The 21,577-nt window shown below is 38.0% G+C and overlaps 1 protein-coding gene across 3 annotated transcripts in view; it reads left to right on the forward strand.

Moving 5' to 3' along the window:
- Positions 1-20,423, forward strand: part of CRACR2A (calcium release activated channel regulator 2A) — a 54,439-nt gene extending 34,016 nt beyond the window's left edge. Inside the window, exons 9-19 of one of the 3 annotated variants that reach the window (XM_032681020.1) lie at positions 446-517; positions 2,153-2,198; positions 3,012-3,103; positions 4,383-4,707; positions 7,382-7,450; positions 9,525-9,657; positions 11,496-11,577; positions 12,670-12,784; positions 14,434-14,535; positions 19,028-19,104; positions 20,013-20,423. In XM_032681020.1, the coding sequence (XP_032536911.1) occupies positions 446-517; positions 2,153-2,198; positions 3,012-3,103; positions 4,383-4,707; positions 7,382-7,450; positions 9,525-9,657; positions 11,496-11,577; positions 12,670-12,784; positions 14,434-14,535; positions 19,028-19,104; positions 20,013-20,103 (1,204 nt within the window). In that variant the 3' untranslated portion in view covers positions 20,104-20,423. The remainder of the gene's footprint in view (positions 1-445; positions 518-2,152; positions 2,199-3,011; positions 3,104-4,382; positions 4,708-7,381; positions 7,451-9,524; positions 9,658-11,495; positions 11,578-12,669; positions 12,785-14,433; positions 14,536-19,027; positions 19,105-20,012) is intronic. The other 2 variants (XR_004355688.1, XM_032681021.1) reach the window with 2 other exon arrangements.
- Positions 20,424-21,577: the final 1,154 nt, after the last annotated feature.

Here is a 21,577-nt window from a genome sequence, read left to right on the forward strand (position 1 = left end):
GTCAGGAGTTAGAAAGAAATTGTAGGGATTGTAGATGTGTGTGAGCCTGACATATGGTTCCAGCAGCAAGATAAGCTCTAATTTTGCATAAAATATTACCTGTTTTTTAGTGGCCACAAGTGAGAAGTATTTCAGCAGTGTATCTTCTCTGAATGCTCCAAATGCCAGTATCAACATATATTAAGCTCTCTGGATGAAGAAGTAAAAAAAAAACATATCTTTTTAAAAAAGAACCTCTACTCCTTCCTCTGCTAACTCAAACTGCTGTGGTACTTTAGGCCTTGTATTGAATAAATTGTTTTAAAGTGAATAACCATTCATGCAGAATATAACCTACAGGTTTGGAAAAGCTGAAGTCTCAAATGTAGTTACTCCTAGGGGGAAGCATTTTAGCAGTGTTCTTACCATAGTTAGAACAACTTTTTATTTTTTCTTTTTATTGCAGGGAGGTGTACCGAGTGACAGAAACCTTACAGAGAGAGAAGTCAGGGCTTCTGAAGCAGCTGGATCTTTTAAGGTAACACAGACCTTACATTCAAAAATTTCTTACATCATTCTGAAGAGGTACATTAAAGGATGACATTATGTTGGAATATGTACTGAGTGTAGGTATCTGGGTGCTGACAGTCTCTGTGCCAGAGAGAAGAGGCTGGGGCTGTCCCGTGCTGACGCACAACACAGGGCACAGCAGAAACCCACAGCCATGATAGTGCTTCTGGGAAAGCCTCTGTAAGAATGAGAAGCAAAGCACTTTTGAGAGGGGAGTGAGAAAAAAATGTGTGAGAAAGCCCTTCAGACACCAAAGTCAATGAAGAAAGTGTGGTAGAAGGTGCTCCAGGCACTGAAGCAGAGAGTCCCTGGTAGCCTGACAGAACCCATACAAGAACAGGCTCCTGGCAGGAGCTTGGCCCATGTAGAGAAGCCCATGCAGGAATAGATTTTCTGCCAGGAACTGTGGACCATAGGTGATCCACACTGAAGCTGTCCATTTGTAAAGGACTGCACCCCATGGAGCAGTTTATGAAGGACTGTAACCCATGTGAGGGAACCCACACTGGAGTGAGAGAACAGTGTGAGGAGGAAGGAGCCACAGAGGGAAGCTGTTATGGACTGACCACAAACTTCACTGTTTCTCATGCCCCTGTGCCAGTCAGGATTGGTAAGGAGGTAGAAGACCTGAGAGTGTAGGAGTGAAGTTGAGCCTGAGAAGAAAGGGGGTTGGAGAGAAGGTGATTTTAGTTTTGGCTTTGTTTCTCATCATCCTATAGTTGAGTCTGTTTTGTCTGTAAGGGTAGTTGATAAGTAATCTTCTTGTCCTTACCTTGACCCACCAGCTTTTCCATCTTATTTTCTTCCCTTGTCGTACTGAGGAAAGGGAGTGAGAGAGTGGCTGACTGCATATCTGACAGCCAGTCAAGGTCAACTTGCCATAGGATAATGGCACAAAAGATAGCAAAAATGGTTACAAAATACTTTTTTATGCCCTTTTCTGGCATGCGGTAGAAGGTTGTATACCTGAAAGATATGCTTTGTTTTGGCAATTCAGTGCTGCAGGACAATCCCCTTTCCAAAAGTCAAATGTGAAATGGAACAACAGTGAACTGTTCTAAGCTGGTTCTGTAGTAGAAGCTTGGCTGCAGGACTCAAAGCATGCTAAAAGGCTCTGTTGTTTCTGAAGCAGTAGGAGTTGAGCCAGAGTAAATGTTCTTTCCCCAAAATGCTTGTTTGAAAAATGCTATCAAAATAAAGTTAGCTAACATTTTTTTTCTTTATTGATAGACTTCAAAGTTTGGAGCTATGTTCAGACAACTGTAGCCCTCTCATTAACATGCAGCAATGTTAGGTTTTGTTTGCTCAGTAGTCAGTTTGCATGGGCTATACACTGCACCTGCCTTCATTGACTGCATTTCCTTTGGGAGGCCCCACTTTAAAGTTACCTAAAAATTTCACATGCTTGAGAGAAGGCTCTTATTTTGCAGTGTGTTTTCCATAGACCACTCTATATGGTATGATGCCCACTTCAAGTAATGGGGACACAGGTAGAAACATCTGACAACAGAGGTTGTTTCTGCTCACTCAGGCTGTAGTGGCTGCTCATTAGGGTCAGCAGTTCTAAAACTTGGCCTCAGTGTTTCTTTTGTTTTCTTTACAGAGAGATGAACAAACATCTCAGAGATGAACGTGACATATTTTTACAGGTAACCAACTATTATTTTCAAACCCAGTGTTGAGCAAACACATATCAGAACAGCCTCAAAAGAAGGGGATCAGAAGGCTGTGCCAGAGAGAGACTTTTGTGTTACTTAAATCTTGCTCCATTTTCAATTTGTATTATCTTTTATTCTCACTTGAAAAAAGATTTTAAAATTTGCTGAACAATTTTAAGAGCTACATGTTAAAATTATAAAGTTGGAGCTATCTGGAGAGAGATGAATGTACTTTAGAAGAAACTAAGAATGCAATCATGAGAGGATGAAATAATCTAAAAATTTAACAACTAAATTGTGTTAATCTGTTTAGTCAAGGGTAGCAAATATTCTGAAACGTTTATACAACAGTACAATAACTGAGTACCTGAATCAGTATGTGAATGCCTATGGGTACTAAGAGCAGATCATATTAACTTTTTAAACAGCATTGGAGAATGGGCTTCTAGGAATTTCCGGAAGAATCGGTGTAAGGAGACTAAGGTCATTTAGTTTACAGTTGTTTGTGTTCTTAGTCCTACAAGAGCTGCTGGTGTAAAAAATATATCTATTGACTTTTTTTCATGACATTATGCTGTTTTATTGTCATCCACTCAGTTTATAAAGCAGATGAATTCTTGCAGGATCTGGAGTTTCCCTGTTGTGATTGTTTATCAGTCAGGATTCCGAAGCATTTATACCCACAGGATTTTTTTTTACATTTTTTTCTTTCATATGCATTGCACTCTTTAAGCATTAGGAATGAGGGCAGTTAACTACAATGAACAAGAGTAAATTAGTAAGAAGTATTCTGTATTTCTGCAGAAACGCAAAGCAAGTGTTCCAAAAGCCAGCTGGAAGCAAAGATCAGGGTCTGTCATTGGGAAATACATAGAGGGGAAGATGCTGCCTAACAGGTAAGAACTTTTTTTTATGTGTTCTCTATTTGAGTATGACGAGGCTTATAGAAAGAAGATGAGGAATGTTTTCTTTCTGATACCTTTGGACTTCTCAAAGCATGCATTTCTAGTGTCTATAAGATTGCTGTGCTCATTAAGAAATTTGAAAATAAAGTGACAAGTTTTCACATAAAACTGCAAAGGCAAGGGATTTCTCCATTGTGGATGACTATATGCTGGGAGGCACAAAAGCTGTCCCATTACCCCATGTATGATGGGTATGGTTTCCTTGGTAACTTCCTGAAAGAGTCCATCTCCTGTCACTGCAGAGAATGTCAGTCCTGTTGTAAAGTATGAGATGTGCAACTAGTAAAACACAGAGAATTTGATTCTCAACTGTGTGGTTGTAAACTTGAAATCAATAGGAACATGATGGTAATCTCAGTGAAACATTAGCACTTCCTTTGAATTGAGAGGAGCTGGAAAGTCTTAGTATTTCACTTTGAAATAGTAGCTAAGACGGTGACCCTGAAGGCACTGGGTCATGAACTGTAAGGAGGGAAAGCTTTCAGAGGTTTAGTATGTTCAGTACTGAGAAGTGGAGCATCATTGGCAGAAGCAGTTATGGCATAAAAAATCATGCTAAAATTTAGGTAGGAAGGACCTCTGATGTCTCCAGTACAATCTCCTCAAGCAGGTCTAACTCCTTAGCTAGTTAAGGTTGTTCAGGACATTGTTCATTTGAGTTTTTGAACACCTGGGTGGAAGTCCCACAGCCACTTTGAGCACCTGTTCCTTTGCTGCAGCAGTCTGTTGAAGAAATTTTGTTCCCTGTATCAGGTTGGCATTTCTTTTATTGCAGCTTGCATCTGTGGTCATTGCACACACCTGAGAAGACTCTGGATATATTTTATTCACATTCTTCCTTCTGTTGAATCCCCACTTAGCCTTGTTTTTAATCCATGTTAAACAAACCCATGTCCCTCCTACCTGTTAAAGACAGAATTAGGTTACACATAGAAAGGATCTGGGTTGGGAGGCTGTATTATTCCTCAGGAATGGAGGTGGGGAGTGGCAAATGAGAAAATCGCAGTAGAGATACTTCAGCAATTCCATGAGATTAGAATTGAGGTTAATCTCATGTCTAATTCTGCTTCAGTAGAGATTGGACTGAATCTACTATGCTTGCTGTGAGTAGTAAAAAACATGGGAGATTAAATTGTTACACTAGAATAAAACAGTAGGAGCCCAGCTCCAATATGTTTTTGTGGTGTACTTTCTTTTTTTCTCTGTCTAGCCATTTATTTGAAGAAGATGATATTTTCAGTAACTCAAAGAGAAGGAATTCTGCTGGACTGAATGGAGTTCTCTCTGAAGAGCCTGATGCTGGAATCACTGGAGGAATGTCTAAAACATCACGTCTTCAAAGAATAATATCAATTGAAGAAGATCACCTACCCCAGCTTCTTGACAGGCTGGTTGATAAGCAGCTGAACAGATGGACTGGGGAAGATGACAGTACTTCTGAGATGGAAGTGCATAAGAAAAACACGGAGCAGTCAATAGAACACTCACCTTCATCTTCTAGAGAGCAGCCTGTAGGGAAGGAAACACTGTCAAATGTAAGAGGACAAAGGGAACCTCACCTTGAGTATAGTGTGAATTTCTGGGCCCTATGATTTAAGGAGGATGTGAAGGTCCTTGAATGCATCCAGAGGAGGACGACAGAGCTGGTGACAGGGCTAGAAGGCATGTGCTGTGAGGAGAAACTGAGGACTCTGGGCTTGTCTAGTTTGGAGAAATGGAAGCTGAGGGGCAACCCCTTTGCTCTCTGCAGCTCCCTGAGAAGGGGAAGTGGAGAGGGAGGTGCTGATGCCTTCTCCCTGGGATCCAGTGATAGGATGTATGGGAATGGTTCAAAGCTGCCTCAGGGGAGGCTCGGACTTGATGTTAGGAAACGTTTCTTTACCGAGAGTGTGATCAGACACTGGAACAGGCTTCCTAGGGAGGTGGTCCATGCTGCAAGCCTGTCAGTGGATAAGAAGCATTTGGATAATGCCCTTAATAACAGGCTTTAACTTTTGGTCAGCCCTGAAGTGGTCAAGCAACTGGACTAGATGATCGCTGTAGGTCCCATCTGACTGGAACATCCTGTTCTTTTCTATTCTAAAGAACCTTGGAAAGCATGAAATGGTGTTGAAGGGTAACGTGTTATTCTTAGAATCTGAAATTATTTAGTCTTCTGTTTTTAAGTTGAAGCATGACAAAATAAGCCAGTGGGAGATGGAAATATACTGCAGATAAATGTTGAAGGCGGTAACTGCAGACAGTGTGTGCATAGACTTATGTCTGAAGGCCTGTTTAGGAAAAGTGAAGTTAAGCCTTGTAATAGATGACACAAGAATATCCACTGAAAGGTAGCAATGGTCTTAAAGGAAGCAAGACTTTTTCTGAAAAATTGTTTTGGTTTTTTTTGTTGGTTTTTTTTTTTTTTTTTAGTACAAAGTGGTATTTCTCATATTCTGATACTTTTGAGTCAGTTTTGGTAGCTGTTACATTATCTGAGAAATAATGAGAGAAATATCATTACTTTTTAATTATTTTTTGAAAAGACTTTTAATTAGCGAGTAGAAATCCAATATTTTTTTCAGCTCTAGCTTGTATATGCATGTTAGCAATGAATTCACAATGCTGTAATAATCCTTACAACTATATGCTGGAAGGAACATTTCTTATGAGTTTAAAGTTCTGCTTGCACTGCTATTGCTTCAGAGCTAACTGTGCTTGTTTTCCAATTTTAGTATCATTGTTAAGTATTACTCATTTTTAGACTCTTGAAGCACATATTAAAAAGATTAAAGTATAGGAAAAAGAGGTTTGCTTGGTCATAATTATATAGTTCTTTTAGAAGAAGCAAGCATATCTTAAAAATTATGGTAGAATTATGCCATGGTTATATAATAACTTCTAAGTGGTACCTTTTAATGAAAAGTCTAGGGTACAGAAGAGAGCTTCATCTTTTGAAATTATTTAATTTGATGAATGCTTTTTGCTTGCTGTATGACTTACTTTGTATCAGATTTTCAAAGGATGGCATTGTTGCACTTTAGGACAGCAAATGTCAGGTACCTCATCCTGTGCAGCTAGGACAAACCTGTCCTGTCTGCTCTGTTTCAGCAGTCATGTCCTTTGAAAACACATCCTCTCAGCTGGGTAGGAACTAGATCTTGTTTCTTATTATACTTTTTTTCCCGTAAACAGTTGACAGCAAGCAGGGAGTGGAGAGAAGAAACCATAAAATTTCTCACACCTGGTTGTTGAAAACATTTTGTTTCAGTTTCTGAAGAAACGTGGTGAGGGTAAACATGAAGTTAATTTCCAAATGTTACTTAGAACTGGGAATTCCTTGGTTTTTTTGTCTCTATGAAATGCCAGTGATTTAGCCCAGCCTTTAGTTTGGATTGGTTTTTTGCTGGTTTTGTTTGTTTGTTTGTTTTTTAAATTTAGTTTTAAAAAAAACCCAACAACACAGCAGCATACTCCTTTCTGGTAAGCTCTGTCCATGTGGCACTGAAGTACGTGCATGGTTCTCTTGGCCTGCCAAGGACTATTCAGTTGATGGCATTTCATTGCTTAGGGCAGTCTCTGTGCTGTGTAAGTGTCTGACTGCTGCTGTTTGGTGTGAGTAGTGCATTGTCTCCTTCCATACGTGCTGCAGTTTCAGTCAGATGAATTTCTCATACAACTTTGTGTTTCCTAAATGACGGCTCCTGGGTTCACCACTGTCTGAATAGGAGATTTAGACATCAAAAGCAATCTTGTTCCATACAGTCCTTGCACACTTATTCCCTCTCCCGACAGCATGCCTGAGCTAGAAGAAGTGGTATTCAATTAGTAAGTGTTTTCAGATCAGCTCTGCATGTAATGCTTAACTGGAGCTGAAGAAAGCTTCAGAAAAAGGTAATTCGCTACTTGGTGCATCATGAGTTATGAGGTATGAGTCTCAGGGCCACATGTCAACTAGGCTGTCTTCTGCAGCCAGTCTTTCTCTTCGCTTACATTTTGCTGCCCAAAAGCTGTGCAGTACAAAGGAGTGTAGGATCTAGAAATACTTGTGCAAAGGGGGCAGAATGATTCCTTGCACTTGTGTATAATGGCTTGTACTACTTCATTCCATGATCTCATTGCTTACTATACAGAACTCAGGCTCCTAGCTGCTGGCATTAAGCCTTCCTATTCACCATATATTCACAGTAATTTAATTCCTAATCCTTTATGACCCAGTGTATCTTACAGGTGAACCAATGTCTGCACCAGCCATGTACTGTCCAACAACTGCCATTTAATCTGGGAGCTGACAATCAGGTAGAACATTTTTCTGAGTGGCTATACAGATGAAGTGGCAGTTAGCATTAGCAGAAATGTGATTGGGAAAACACCTGAAGGAACCATAATGGAAATTAAAGCAAAATGTTCTGTCCAAAACCTCTGCCTGAGATGCAATTCCTCTCCCCTCTGTTATTTCAATATGGAATATGAACCACTGGGTTTATACCTGTCATCTTCCACATTTGTGTTAAACTACACAAAAGCTAGGTGTGTTACTTGACCTGACTACTGTTTAGATAAGGATTGCTCAAAAGACCCATCTAGGGAAGACTTTTTCAGACTGCATTGTAAACTAAACTAAATTCGCATCTACTGCTATTCCATTTTGCCATCAGCACTTTGTTAAAGCAAAGTGTGTGTGAAGTAGTTTATCCCTTAGTATAGTGTTCAGATGCATGTTTATAATCAAGTTTGATTATTAAAGTTATTTTCATCAGTCAAGTTGATACATCTCAGTGAAAAATGATTTATGCTGGGAGTTGAGCTGAAGGCCTTTGGTGTCTTTGAGTCTTAGTGCTACTGAGGTGTGTATGACCACTAGGGACAAGGTATTACAGGTCATGTAGTCCATATATTTAGTTATTGTTCTCAGAAGCACTGTGAAAATGCTGCCAAGCTGATGATTGTATGTTAACTTTTTTTAATTTCCCAGAGTACACAATCTAATAAGCTGGGAATGTTTTTCAGCGGAACTGAAAATGTGCTTTATATAAATGTATGTGTACTACTAGTAGCATATAGTTGCAGTGGGGTTTGGGATTTTAATAGAAAAGGAGAATAAGAAACCTCTGAATAGTTGTAATGGGCTATTAGCCCAGCTCATGAAAGAGGCATGTACTTTTGTCCCCTTAATTTCCAACAGTGAATGATTTTATTTTTTTTCATACTAAGGAAGACAGCAGCTTGAGGTTTTGTTGTTTGGGTTTTTTCCCCAATAAGCGCAGCTCTCTGTTTCTTCTTTCTGTAAGACTACAGTATATTTGTAGAATACACTTCCAAGTCCAGACTTCAGTGTCTCATTCAAAGGACTGTTGGGCAGTGAATTCAGTTCTTATGTCTTCATGAAGGCAGCAGTCTTGAGAGTTCTGCACCTCAAATGACTGGCAGAGGGCCTTTCCCTCCCTTCTTTCCATCCTCAGAGCCCCCAACTCAACATACTAATGCCAATATCATCATGATCTTGCTCCCCTTCTGCAGCATTGCAAACAAAGTTTCAAACTCCCTTTTCCTTCACCTTTAAATAAAATAGAAGAGACCTGCTAGGGCACCCCCTGCAAACCAGCTGGTGCTACAGTGTTCTTCCCTAAGCAACTCCTGATCTACATACAACGCAATAATGACCTACTTGACAGAGGATATAAATATTCTCTCTAGCATTCATTTAGCTTAGCCTGCAGTAAACAGGACCTGCATAAGCAGAACAAATCGTTGTTCCTTCTACTTAAAAAATGAAATGACAGAAACATAGCTGAATGTTTACAGCCTGATTAACTGGTCTAATTCTCTCTCTGTCTCTCTCTTTCCCCCCTGCTTCTGCCTGTAATGTTCAACAGATGCAGAAATGCAGTAATTGGATGGAAGCTCTTGGCTCCATGGTAGTAGCAGAGAGAAGAATCTAGTGGCATAAGCCAAAAAATTATGACTTTGCTTCTGTTATGTAGATGAAGATGTGCTGCTTCCTCTGTGTCATTGGTATAGGGTGAAGCTACTGAGCAGAACTGTGTGAAGCTTTATAAATTTTGATTTGTGGCCATGAACATAAACTGTTTTATTTTGGCAGTTTCATTCATTTTTCAATGCAGTGTCATGCAAAGGTTCATATTCAGTATACTTCCAGAGCTCAGTGCAAATCACTGCACTTCAAATTATCTGGAATGATGCATAGCAAACATCTGAAATGCTGAGTTATTTTAAGAAACAGAATATTGCTTCATGAGTAATGGAGAACATGATAGGATTTAAACTATTCTTTTTCTCATCTCAACCTTAAACTGGAGAGGCAACAAGATTTATAGAACAGTTTGGGACTAATTTTTGCTCTTACTTGAAGGAGGAGAGAATAAACTCTGTCCCAGAGCACTTATTCAAGATTATTTTTGTGGGTAATTCGAGTGTGGGAAAGACTTCATTCTTAAGAAGATTTTGTGAAGATCGTTTTTTCCCAGGCACAGCTGCTACTGTAGGTAAGTTTAAGAAACATTATTCCTATTATTATTTTTGTTCCAACAGCACTTAGCGGCTTCTACTGAGATTGGGCCCTGTGTTATAAAACAGAAGCATACAGATATTGTATAAGTAGGACATGCAAAATGAGTTCTCCTAAGCTGTGAAGCAGATAATTGATGGAGATGTGAAATCCTGGCAGCACTGAAATAAATCACAAAAATCCTACTGATTTCAGTGAAGCTGGAATTTCCTTATAGATCTCACTATTCTGAAATGGATATCCTGTCCTCCTACTGCTTTGGAAGAGAGCAGGTCTCCTGGGTGTTCTGCCATATTGAAACAGATATGTTGATTACCAAAGAGCGTCTCAGATAGCACTAGGTGCCTGTGAGCAAACAGTTGAATTCTACCCTGCCATCCTCTCCAAATTAATCCAGTCAGAAGGAAGAGCCTAGGCACCAATTAACCTGACCCTTGATGCCTACTTCAAGGTGAGCTTAGTAATTTCCTAGAGTTCTAGGTTTTCATTGACTACATCTTTATTAAGTGGAATGGGAGCTTAGACACCTATATGCAACTGTCTATTCATATATCCCATAGACCTATATGCTATGTCCTATCCATGTTGTTTTGTAAGTGGCTAATACATTTCTCTAGACTCTGAGGTCTTACACAGTGTGTGCAAATTTTCCAGAAGAAAAGGAATGAGTCTGACCTTTTTCATATTTTGGCTGGTCATCCAGGGTTCTTGCAAAGAAAATGGCAAGAAAGTATTTGTCATAGCTTTGGTTTTTAATGTTCACATCAGTGAGTTTCATAGGTGTGGACTGTGGCTGGCAAGATACAGACAGTTGAAAAGTCAAGTGAACAACATGGAGAAGAGTATTCTCATTGCATTTCTACAGAACAGTTCAAATTTCTTCCCTTGAGATATAAGCAATGGATATGTCCTCCATCCAGATTTTGTAATTGTCTGTTGAAGGAATGCAGACGTAGATGCTTTTTCATTACTGCCAGTGGCAAAAATCCCATTGATGTGGAAAATGGCCCCAAAGAAATGGTTGATGCCCTACTGAGATCTCTTCCAACTTGAATTATTCAATGATTCTGTGATTTTGTGATACATACATCGTGATACTAGAAAATACAGATTGTCATTAGGAGGAGGTAGTGACTGATTGACATTTAAGACTCTAATTATTGTTATAAATATCCAGAAGGTACTTATATCTTCACAGGTTAGGGAAACTGGGAGAGGATTCATTTAAAAGTTTAGATAAATTAATTTTTATCTCACTGCCATTTAGCCCCTTAATTAGGGGACTCATGTAACTGTAGCAAGCTCATCTTCTGTGTTCTGAACAGGATAGGTAGGAGGTTCTCCACATGTTCTGTCCATTTATCTTCAGCATTTCTCTTAGGTTCCATTGTCCCCTGTGCTGTGCGTTGTGTTTTTCCACTAATTGCACAAGGTGCTTATATGGCTACCTCTGACTAAGGTAACAAATTTCATACAACTGAAGTTATACAGCATGAATTCCAGGCTAAATGGCTTGGGCTGGTGTGGACTGTCAAATGGACCCTTGACTCATGTTCCCTAATTTGGAAATTGACTTACCTTACAGCTTTTACAAAACTGAACTATGCTATTAACATTCATTATTTTATTACTGAAGAACTTCAGACAAATAAAAGCTCTTGTTGTCCTCTGATAGTTGGAGTGGAGACTATAGACATAATTCTTAATGTAATATCTATCTTGTAACCTTTCTGGAATATTTGCTATTTGCTGGATCCATTTTTCAAAGATCAGACGGCATATAAGGAGACGACTTACTTTGCGTTTCTGTTGTAGGTGTGGATTACAACGTGAAAACTGTCACAGTAGATAATACCCAAGTAGCACTGCAGCTCTGGGACACTGCTGGCCAGGAACGGTGAGAAACATTCTGTTGTGGTTTAACCCTAGTAGTCATCTAAGCTGTGTAGCTGTTCCTTCACTCGCCCATCCAATGGGATGGAGGAGGAAATTGGAGGGGTGACAAAACTCATTGTTTGAAATGAAGACTGTGTGATGAAATTAACTCTATCCCAGTCAAAACCAGTATACATTTCAAGGTTTTGCCTCCTTGAATTGTCTATTTGAAGATTAGTAAGCATGGACCTAATCCTACTTTTCGGGAGAGGAACAAATTCCTAATAGAGCCAGTGGATTCAGTTTAAATCCTTCCCTTGCATCAGTAGTGTGCTGATTTGCTGCTAAGTCCATTGAAAAACTGCCAATCTATAAAAGAGATTCTTGTTTGAACTCTTAAAAGTTTAACACTGCACTAATTTCTTTAGGAGGAAGACTGATTTTAAAATACACCTAGAATTATTTATATGACAGAAAATGCCTTAACGGATAACAAAGAGGGGTTTTTTACCAAAACAATCCCATTGTAGTCAAAGAACTCCAAATTTCTTTAAGTTCTCAGTGGCAATTTCTTTCCCCATCTCCTCACCTGTTGTGTAATTTTCTGTTACTAAAGAGCATTTAATGAAGGGAAAATTTCTTCTCCAATCTTAAAACGAAAGAGGGTGGGAGAAGGTGAGATATGCAACTGGTTTTCCAGCTTAACCCAGAATCAATTAAAGAAGGCAGGGGGAACTTTTCCAAACAGATTTTTTTTAAAAAAGCCTTTTCTTTTTAAGCAAATTATTTGTCTTTGTAGTAATTTGTGGGGTCTGGTGCTTCAAGAAGAATGGGATTGCTTACTGTGATTTATAATAAGCTTCACCTTTCAAACAGGATCTGCAGTGAAGATCAATATTGCAGCTTCTCTCTTGTCTAGTTTATGGAATTTTTGAATGCATAGGTGAACCACGTTAAGAGGGCTTTAACCTTTACTGAGGTGATGATTAGAAGAAACTGTATGGCAACATATTCCTTTGGGAGATGGAGGGGAGAGGGGGGAATTACTATACATTTTTCTGTGTCAGATTGCTGCCTTTGTTGAAGAGAGCTATAAACACGTTTTTACTTGTAGGTACCGAAGTATTACCAAGCAGTTTTTCAGAAAAGCTGATGGTGTCATTGTGATGTATGATATAACAGCAAAAGACACATTCACAGCTGTCAGGCAGTGGCTGATAAGCATTGAGGTAACATGACATAACTTTAAATCTAAACTCGAGTGTCATTATTCTCTACCTTCTTCTGAACAAGGGCTCTTAGCAGGGCAAAACACAGAGAACAGCATGTTTCATGTGTTGTCACAAGTACATTTTTGCTAGTGAGTTTGGTCTGCACAGTTACCACGAAAGGTGTTTTTAATTTCTATCTGTGAAAAAGAATCATAGTTCCAGGCTTTTAAGGACTTCACATATGGGTGTGGGGAAATCCCAGCATGGAATTCTCTGATTTCTCATAAAGGTAATTTAGCTCATGACTCCCATTGGATCACTGCTGGTGTTGAGATGTGCTTTGGATCAGTGATGGTGATCTGATGATCACTGATCATCACTAGCAGTTTGACAGCCAAGTCAAACCATGTAGCTCATGGGAAATTGTCTATATTGTGAACATAAGCCATAAACTTAAAAATGTGGTTTGAAGTGCTACAAAGTACTACATTAGTGATATGAAACTGTCACATGATAGACAGTTCAGCTTCCTGGGAATCATTCTTTCAGCCACATGAAAATAAAATCCTAGACCATGCCACTGAGTGACTTGAGGAAACTAAAAATTAAAACATACTAAGAGTGTAAGCAGCTGAATTTGCTTGTGGCCAGAACAAAAAATAAAACTCAGGCTGCTGCTATAAAGGGCTGAGTCATAGTGAGAACAAAGTGTGACTTCCTGTTTGCTCACTGAAAAAGTAAGGAACAAATTGATATGTAAAGATCATTTAGCCCAATTTTATTGGGCATGTACTCTAATATAATATTCTGTTTTCCATAAAGACTAAGACTTGGCTTTGTGAGTTCAAATTAGGACTCAGTCAACCAAATGTTTCCAAACAGGCATAGTTATTCCACATGAGTAGTCTTTAATGTTAGCATGCATTTGATAAGAGCAGGCCCTTACTAAATATATGATCGTAATAAATCAGTGACTTTTAATTCAGAATGGTAAAAGCTAAAAGAGCTTTTTAGATTTTGATTCAGAAAGATTGAATATTGTGGTTAAAACCTTTTTCCAAGCTGTAATAGTTCACTCTTCTTTACTGACTAATTTTGTTTGCTGCAAACTGTTGCTAAGTTGGACATACGACCAAGTCCATTTACTGCTGTAGCATTCAGCCCACTTTATGAAGGCGTTCACTGTGATAATTATAACCCTTTTCAGAATGTATTTTGATTTCTGTCTATTCTGTGTATTTTTGGGGGCCTATTCTGTGTATTTCTCCACTATTTCATGTAATTCATTTGGTATAATTGTACCCAGGTGTTGTCATTATTTTTCTTGGCCATGTAATTAGAAAAGCAATGGCAATAAACACACAATGTCTGAGCCTGTGTAGTATGGTGGTTTTCTCTCTACCATTTTAATATAGAGTCTAATGAGCTTCTGTGCTGTTATTAAAAAAATGCCAAGTTAGTGTAATCTAAGCATTCTGTCTTTTTCATGTCTTTTATCCAACTTTAACTCCTGACATGTTTGTAAGTAAAGTGCCACTTACCTGGCTCATGGGTTAAGTCTTAAATGTCTTGTCATAGTGTGACATTTGTTAGTTTTTATCCTCTTGATCTGTGATTTTTTTAAATACAATACCTCATTCAGTTGATATTTGTTCTTTCTTCTGCAGGAGGCAACTGGAGAGGATGTGCCTGTCCTTTTGTTGGGTAATAAAACTGATAATGAAAAGGAACGTGAGGTCCCTATGGGAATGGGAGAGCATCTTGCTAAGGTAAGGTTCCCTGTACTTAGGGAACCCCTTACAAAGCTTGAAGGTGAAGGTTTTAAAATGGAGTCTCAATGTATCTAAATTCATAGAAACACAGATTAATTTTGATCAGACAAGTATTTTTAAGGATTAGGGACCTCATCACCCTCATCAATTCAGCTCTCAGTGATGTAAATGTTGATAATTATAGTAGTTATAACACTGTGTAGGTTAAAAGAAAAGACCCCAAAACCAAACCAACCAACCAACCAACCAAAAAAAAACAACCAAAAAGTGAGTGGAAAAAAAAGAAATCTAAGAATTCACTCTCATTGTCTCTCTCCTGTGTTTCTTCTCTTTTTCTCTCTCTTTTGTTTCTTCCCTTCTTTTTTTCTCTCTCTTTTTTTCTTCCTTTTCTCTGTGGATGGATTCTTAACAGAGAGATAATTTGGGGACCTTTTCTCCCTCCTACCTCCTGTAAAACCACAGAAGACCATCTGTTACTCCTGTGGTAGGAGTAGAAAACATGTTTACTTTTAGTAACTTTCCGTCAAGGAGATAAAATGAGTTAGCAGTCTGCATCTACCACAGCACTGGTTATCCATGGGCATAATTTAAGCATTAAAGGGACTGCAAATACCAGATACTTGTTTATATGCCTGTGTGCCATGCCTGTCAAATTTTGTTTTGAATCTTTCTATGCAGTGCATATAGTTTGAACATCAATGCCTGCAGAATATTCATTTATTTAATAGTAAGTCATTACAATAATATTCCTGAAAAATTAACTGAATTGGTAGGAATATGCCTACATTAAACAATGTGCTGGATTTCACATATTTATGTGTTTCTGCTTTGAAAATAGATTTACAGCTCTACTTGCTAGTAATCAAAAAGGGTATTTTCAAAATTTGAAATGGAGCTGAACTTTTCTTCCAGGAAAGATTGCTGCTAGGCACCTCTCTGTAACTGAAAGAATTAGGGCCAGATCTCTTTTTATCTTAATCTGGTTATTCATACAGCCTTTTGAAATCGTACCTCCATATTCAGGTTTGTATCTGTTATTTTGTTTTAATAGGAGAACAGTATCAGTCTTGAACTTTATCCCTCAAAGATTCTCCCTGTAGGAAATCAGCTTTATTTTCTTTTATGCATGGATATGCCAATAGCTTTGAGACCCTGGAGGCTGGAAGGGACTCCAGGGTGTAACATTGAATCCTTCTGTGAAAAAACAAGTGACACATAAATACTAAATGGACAGAGAGTAGGTGTCTTACGTGTCATCTCACTCTCTAAAAAAATTGTACTAGTTAAAACAGAGATGAATCATTCTAGTATATAGAATTCACAGCCCACCAGGCTATTAATTCTAACATGTCATGCAAAAAAATAAAATGTTTTGCATAAGTAAAACAAAGAAAGTTGTCAAATAAGATGGTTATAATCAAATGAATGGATATGAATGACTCATTTGAATGTGTGAATGTGCTGCCTGAGGTAGTTAAGGAATGATTAATGACAATGGATTAGTTGAAAAGCAGCATAGATATAATTAAATTATAATAATTTGCCTGCTGAGCTAATAATAACCATGAATTTTAATGAAATATTAATTCTTGCTAAATGACCATGTAATTCCTATGAAACCACATACCACTGTCTCTATTTGTGAATGCAACTGAGTTACTTACTTTGTGAATAATCACCTGCAGTGATTACTCACACATGATCCAAAATACACTGGACTAGATGCTGAGATGATACAAATACAGCCATATTTGGTGAAAACAACATGTTCTTGTGCAGACAAAGAATCAGAGTAGCCTGTTGACTCTGAAGTCCAGCAGTTTTAAGAACTGTTTCAACATCTCACAGGATGGGTTTGGTTTTACCTAGCTTTTCCTGTAGTCGGAAAGGAATGTGTACTTTTAGAGGCCATTCCAGCCCAGCTGTGTTAACCCTTGTTTTGCTTCTGTCCAACACCTCGTAAGTCAGTGTACTACAAATTCACGTAACTCCTTTGCAAGGCAGGCAGCATGGTTCGTTATTAAAAGGAAGAAAGGCAGCCTGAAGAGAGTCCTCATCATTTGAGAAGACTGGTAGTTGCAGTGTGTGTTACACCTTGAGAAAGGGGAATAGGATGACCATAGGGATCATGGAAGTCCATTTGACTTTTTCAGCAGAGGATCCAGAAAGAAAACTCCGTTTAACAAATTTCTGTTTAGCTTAGCTCGATCTACTGATCAAGAGATCATATAAGCACAATACATAGAGTATTCAGACATATTGTGAGCATCCAGGAACAGCTAATATTCTATTTCAATGGATTAGTGTAACCACTGACAATTATTAATATAAAATGCTTTATGATAAAGGTGCTGCTCAGGCATGCTCATACTCAGAATGACTTTATTTTGGCACTGCACATGTTTCCTGAGAGATCTTAAACAGGTCAATAAATCCTTCTCTGTCACTCTTCCTCAACTATAAAATAAGATAGTAATGCCTTTGTCTGCCTCGACTTCAGACTGTATATGCTTCATGGGATGAGCACTGTTTCTGTGTGTTCCTACAGTGTCTCCTTTGTCAACCTGTCAGTGGCATTGTTATATAAATACTGCTAATGGGGGAGCTATTCTCAGAGTGATCTTACTTTACAGGACAGAAATCACCCAGCTCCCTTTAGTAATAATTAATTTTCCTACCTGTTCTTTAGATGTCTGCTGATTTGTAGGTAAGTTTTTAAAGTGAAGTAATTGGCACTGGTCTCCAAGGTTCAATAGCTAATTCTTGGATGGAGATGGATGGCATTTCCTGGCTACTTGTGCTCCTTGGGTATGCTATCAATTAAAGTTTCCTCTTTGAATCAAAGGAATGACACTTTGCATTTCTAGGCTGTCTCCCCTTTCAGAGAAAACCTTTTGCCAGACAGACAGAATTAAACCATTATTATCAATTGAGTTTAAGTTGCTATCTTTCTGTTTAGATTCATACCAGCATAAACAATGTCATCACTGGGAGTTCTCCTCTAGTGGCATTCTGTTGTATGTGGGGAAGATGTCAGAGTAGTATCACTCTCTGCTTGACTGACATAAAGTAGCTGTGGGTTTTCTATTTTCTGTTTGCATAGCTAGCAAGAAATTTGACCCAGTCAAATTTTATCTTAAACCTTTTCTAAGAAAAGCAAGAGAATCATAGGGTTACATAATTGTAAATGTTATACAGAACACTGGTTAAAAAAAAAAAAAGCTATCCAACACTAACATTGCCTGATTTCTTCCTTCTCTGCTCTTCTGTGCTTATGTGGCCATCCAGAAATTACTGCGAGTGGTTCAATCCTGTTTTTCACTGGAATAAACAATATAACCATTGACAACATATACAAAACTAACATTTGTTAACACTGAAGCCCTTTGTTAATGATACTAAAATAAACTACTATATTTATGACATTTCTTTTCCCCACTTTTTGTGTCTGAAATTTTGTGAAGACAACAAAAATTTACAGAAGTTGTGTGAATTTTGAAGCATGGTGTATACATGTAAAAAAGCCCATACCACAACTGGAATACCTGGTCATTTTAATGGGAACCTTTGAAAACTGAATTGTAAGTGTCTTATGAAGAGTGGTTAAATAAGTACTAATGCAGTAGCCACAGTTTATAACAAACAAATGAAAATTTGCAGATGTGATTGTAATTTCCCAAGGTACTGACTTATTTATTTGAATTTTAAGCTACTGCCATAAATAGCAATAAGACACTTGGGAAAGTGGAAAGTGACTAGAACCTTGAAATCTGGATGGGTAAAAGGACATGTTCTAAATAAAACCATAGAGGCAGCGTAGGTGAGCTGTAATGTAGTATCTTGTGGAGGTAGACAGATGTCTATTTTGGAGGATTATCTGTCATTCCCTTTCAAACTTCTTTGCAGTCACAACTGCCAGGCCAGGCTTTTGTGCAGATAATCTCTTGCATTTGCATTTATGGTGATAAGACTTCAGCTGAAGTGCTGAGAATCTCTCCAAGACTTAATCATTTATCTTCTATTCTTAATTGCAAAGCTCCCAGGGGGTACAAAACCAAAGGTGCAGGCTGACTGCAAAAGTAGGTGCAGAAAAAATTCACATATACAAAAAGATGAAACAAAAGTTATTGGAATTCTTTTCTCCTGCTTTGTCCAGCACTCGGTGAAGTACTAGTTGCCTGATTGTCACAAGGAACGCTCACAAGACTTCAGTACCTTACAAGGCATGTTTGTGTTTCAGCTCTTATAGCTAAAACTGCTGTATAGAACAAATATCTGCTAAGAGAATCATATAGTTGTTGTTTGTGACCAATGCTTGGACTTCTTTTGTTACTCTTTACTGTTAGCTCTAGAGTTAAATCATAATTTTTCCTATGATCTATTTCTGTTTCTTTATTTGCATATTTCAGTTTATCTGCATTGCTTTTTTTAAAACTGCAGTGAGATATTGTGCAAAAGTAATTGAAATGGTCTTTCTGTTTGATTGTAGGATTACAATTTAATTTTCTATGAATGCAGTGCATGTTCTGGGTACAATGTGGAAAAGTCTGTGCTTCACTTAGCTAGGTAAGAAGAAACACACAGTCTATGAGTTCTTTACATGCCTGACTGCCCCATCATTGATGGCAGAGTGAATTCTCTTGGTTAAATTAGTTTTATAGGAACTTAGAGTGATGAAATATTTGTTCCTTTTAAACTGATCCGTAGCCTGACCCTGTTGCTCTGACTGAGTAGTTGCTCAGGTGCATAAAGAGTCCTATGTTAGGCTAGTGAAGCTCTTTATAGGTCCAGAAACACATGAATTGTTGCTAGGAAAGCTGAGGGCCTAGGATTTTGTGATAGGTCTTGCAAGAATGTCTTGAAGGTTTGGAGAAATATACTTGAAAATGGATGCTGCTGACTCCTTGCAGCAGGACATTGGATATGCTTCTTTCTTCCTTCTGATCATTACAGCTCAAATTCTGCTGTCTGCCTGGGGACTGGGTGACAGGGAGAAATGGATTTTTGAAGTTATATAAAGGCTAGAGGTAAAAGTACAGGAAAATATGTGCCCTCTGAACTACTTACAGAAATAAAGACACTGGTAATGAGTTGGCAGTTCTTTAATATTGTTGCTGAAATCAGTGAAATTTTGTGAAAGTGTCAGGTAATTGATAAATGTGTAGGTAGCTAGATACGGTTTTGTTTTGTTCCAGCCTCAAAAGTAACAAATAGAAGTCACTGTTTTGAGTCTCCATAACATACAATAAATGCTAACAATCAGCACTAACTAAATTTTTCTAACTAAATGAAAAAAGGCAGTTTTGTGATGGAGCCACCATAATTGTACTTTTCTGTTTGTTTGTTAGTTTGCAACATTCTATCATTTTCTGTTATTCTCTGGACAATTCCATAGGCTTGGGAAAATGTTTTTTGTTTGATCTCTTATGAGTATTATTGACTTTTTTCTCTAAAGCATTGTTTCTTTCCCCCAGGTTTTTAAAAGAACATGAAGATAAAGTGAAAGAGAAAACCATTGAACTTCAATCTGATATGAATAAAAAGTCTTGCTGTATCAGGCAATAAAATGCTGGGATGTGTCATACGTTTATACGACACTACATAGCACTGTCAGATTTGCTTTTATCTTCTAAATATTCTGCTGTGTTCTGAGTGTAGGTGTAAGTGAAACTTAAAATCTTCGTGTGCTCTGATCTCCGCTTTTACAAATATTACCTTCAGTTAATTGACAATGTATTTGGGGCAGTAACAGTCTTTTAACTCTGTTTGATGCCTAACACCACTGAATCCTGCTTTACTATCAGATACCACTTTATTAATAATAAGAAATAACTTTATAGGAAGAAAACTACTCGGAATGTGAAGTAAATTCTTACTGATGTTAATGACCTGTCTTCTGAATACTGCTTATTTCAGAGCTCTTTAGATCCTGATTTAGTACTACCAACAACTATACCTATATCAATTTTTAAAAAACTGTAACAAAGGTTAGCACAAAGTATGTTAGGCTGACTGAACAGGTCCTTATCTCCAAAAGTCTGTCATAGAAAGTTTCGTGCCAGGTGTTGGAGGTAGAATTTTCAGAAATGGCAGATCTTACTTTGAGGAAGACTTTGAGAAACTTACCAGCATTTAAGGAGTGAAAAATCTCACCAAAATCCAGTGAGATATTGCTCTCTTTAGCAATGTTAAGAAAAAATTCCTCCTGTACTTAAACATGTGACTGATTTTTCAAAAGCATCTGCCGCACAGCGTTCCCCCAGGGCCTGAGTGCACTGAGATACAGTGTTTGAAAAATCGAACCCACAGGGATATGTTTTAGAAAATCAGATCATAAGAAACGCAAATGTCATAATTAATTTTGAAAACCTTTGTCGAATATATACAAAAAAAAGAAACTTAAGAGTGGGTCACCCTTCCAGCACATGATCAACAATTATTCCTGTTGGTATATGTCTTCACTGCATCAAGTTGCTGTGGTAAGCATTCAAGAACAATTATCCATGAGGTTGTTTGGAAACTAGAACCCATGACATAATTTATTATGCATTAAAATATCAAGCAAAACTGTAGATTTCGTTATATGAGCCTGTTACAGACATTGTTTTTAATTCATTTTCTAAGTGTTTTTAAAAAGTTATTTTTCATTTGAATAATGAATCAGTTTGAAACTACAGATGAATGTTAAGCACTAACTCAGTAAGTAACTTATTTTTGGATAAAAATTTTGTCGGTAATTAATTGTGCCCTTGGGATTTCAGTCTGATCAAAGGTATGTATCGAGTTCCAAGAACTATACAATAGAGGTTTGCAGACTTTCCCCTACAGCAATTTCTATATCCATACCAGCACTCAAATACCCTTTCCTATGAGTTGGGATCCAAACATGAGCCCTTCCCTATCATGGTAGGGTAACCAGGGTAGCATAACCAGGGTTTTAATTTTACTTCTATCAGTAATGATAGATGAACTAAGTAGCCCAGGATAAGCTGATGCTTAGGAGTTTTCCCCTTGTTGATTCCTGAGAATCTACTCATCC

This window comes from Chiroxiphia lanceolata, chromosome 2 (genome assembly GCF_009829145.1).
Source record: "Chiroxiphia lanceolata isolate bChiLan1 chromosome 2, bChiLan1.pri, whole genome shotgun sequence".
Lineage (NCBI taxonomy): Eukaryota > Metazoa > Chordata > Aves > Passeriformes > Pipridae > Chiroxiphia > Chiroxiphia lanceolata.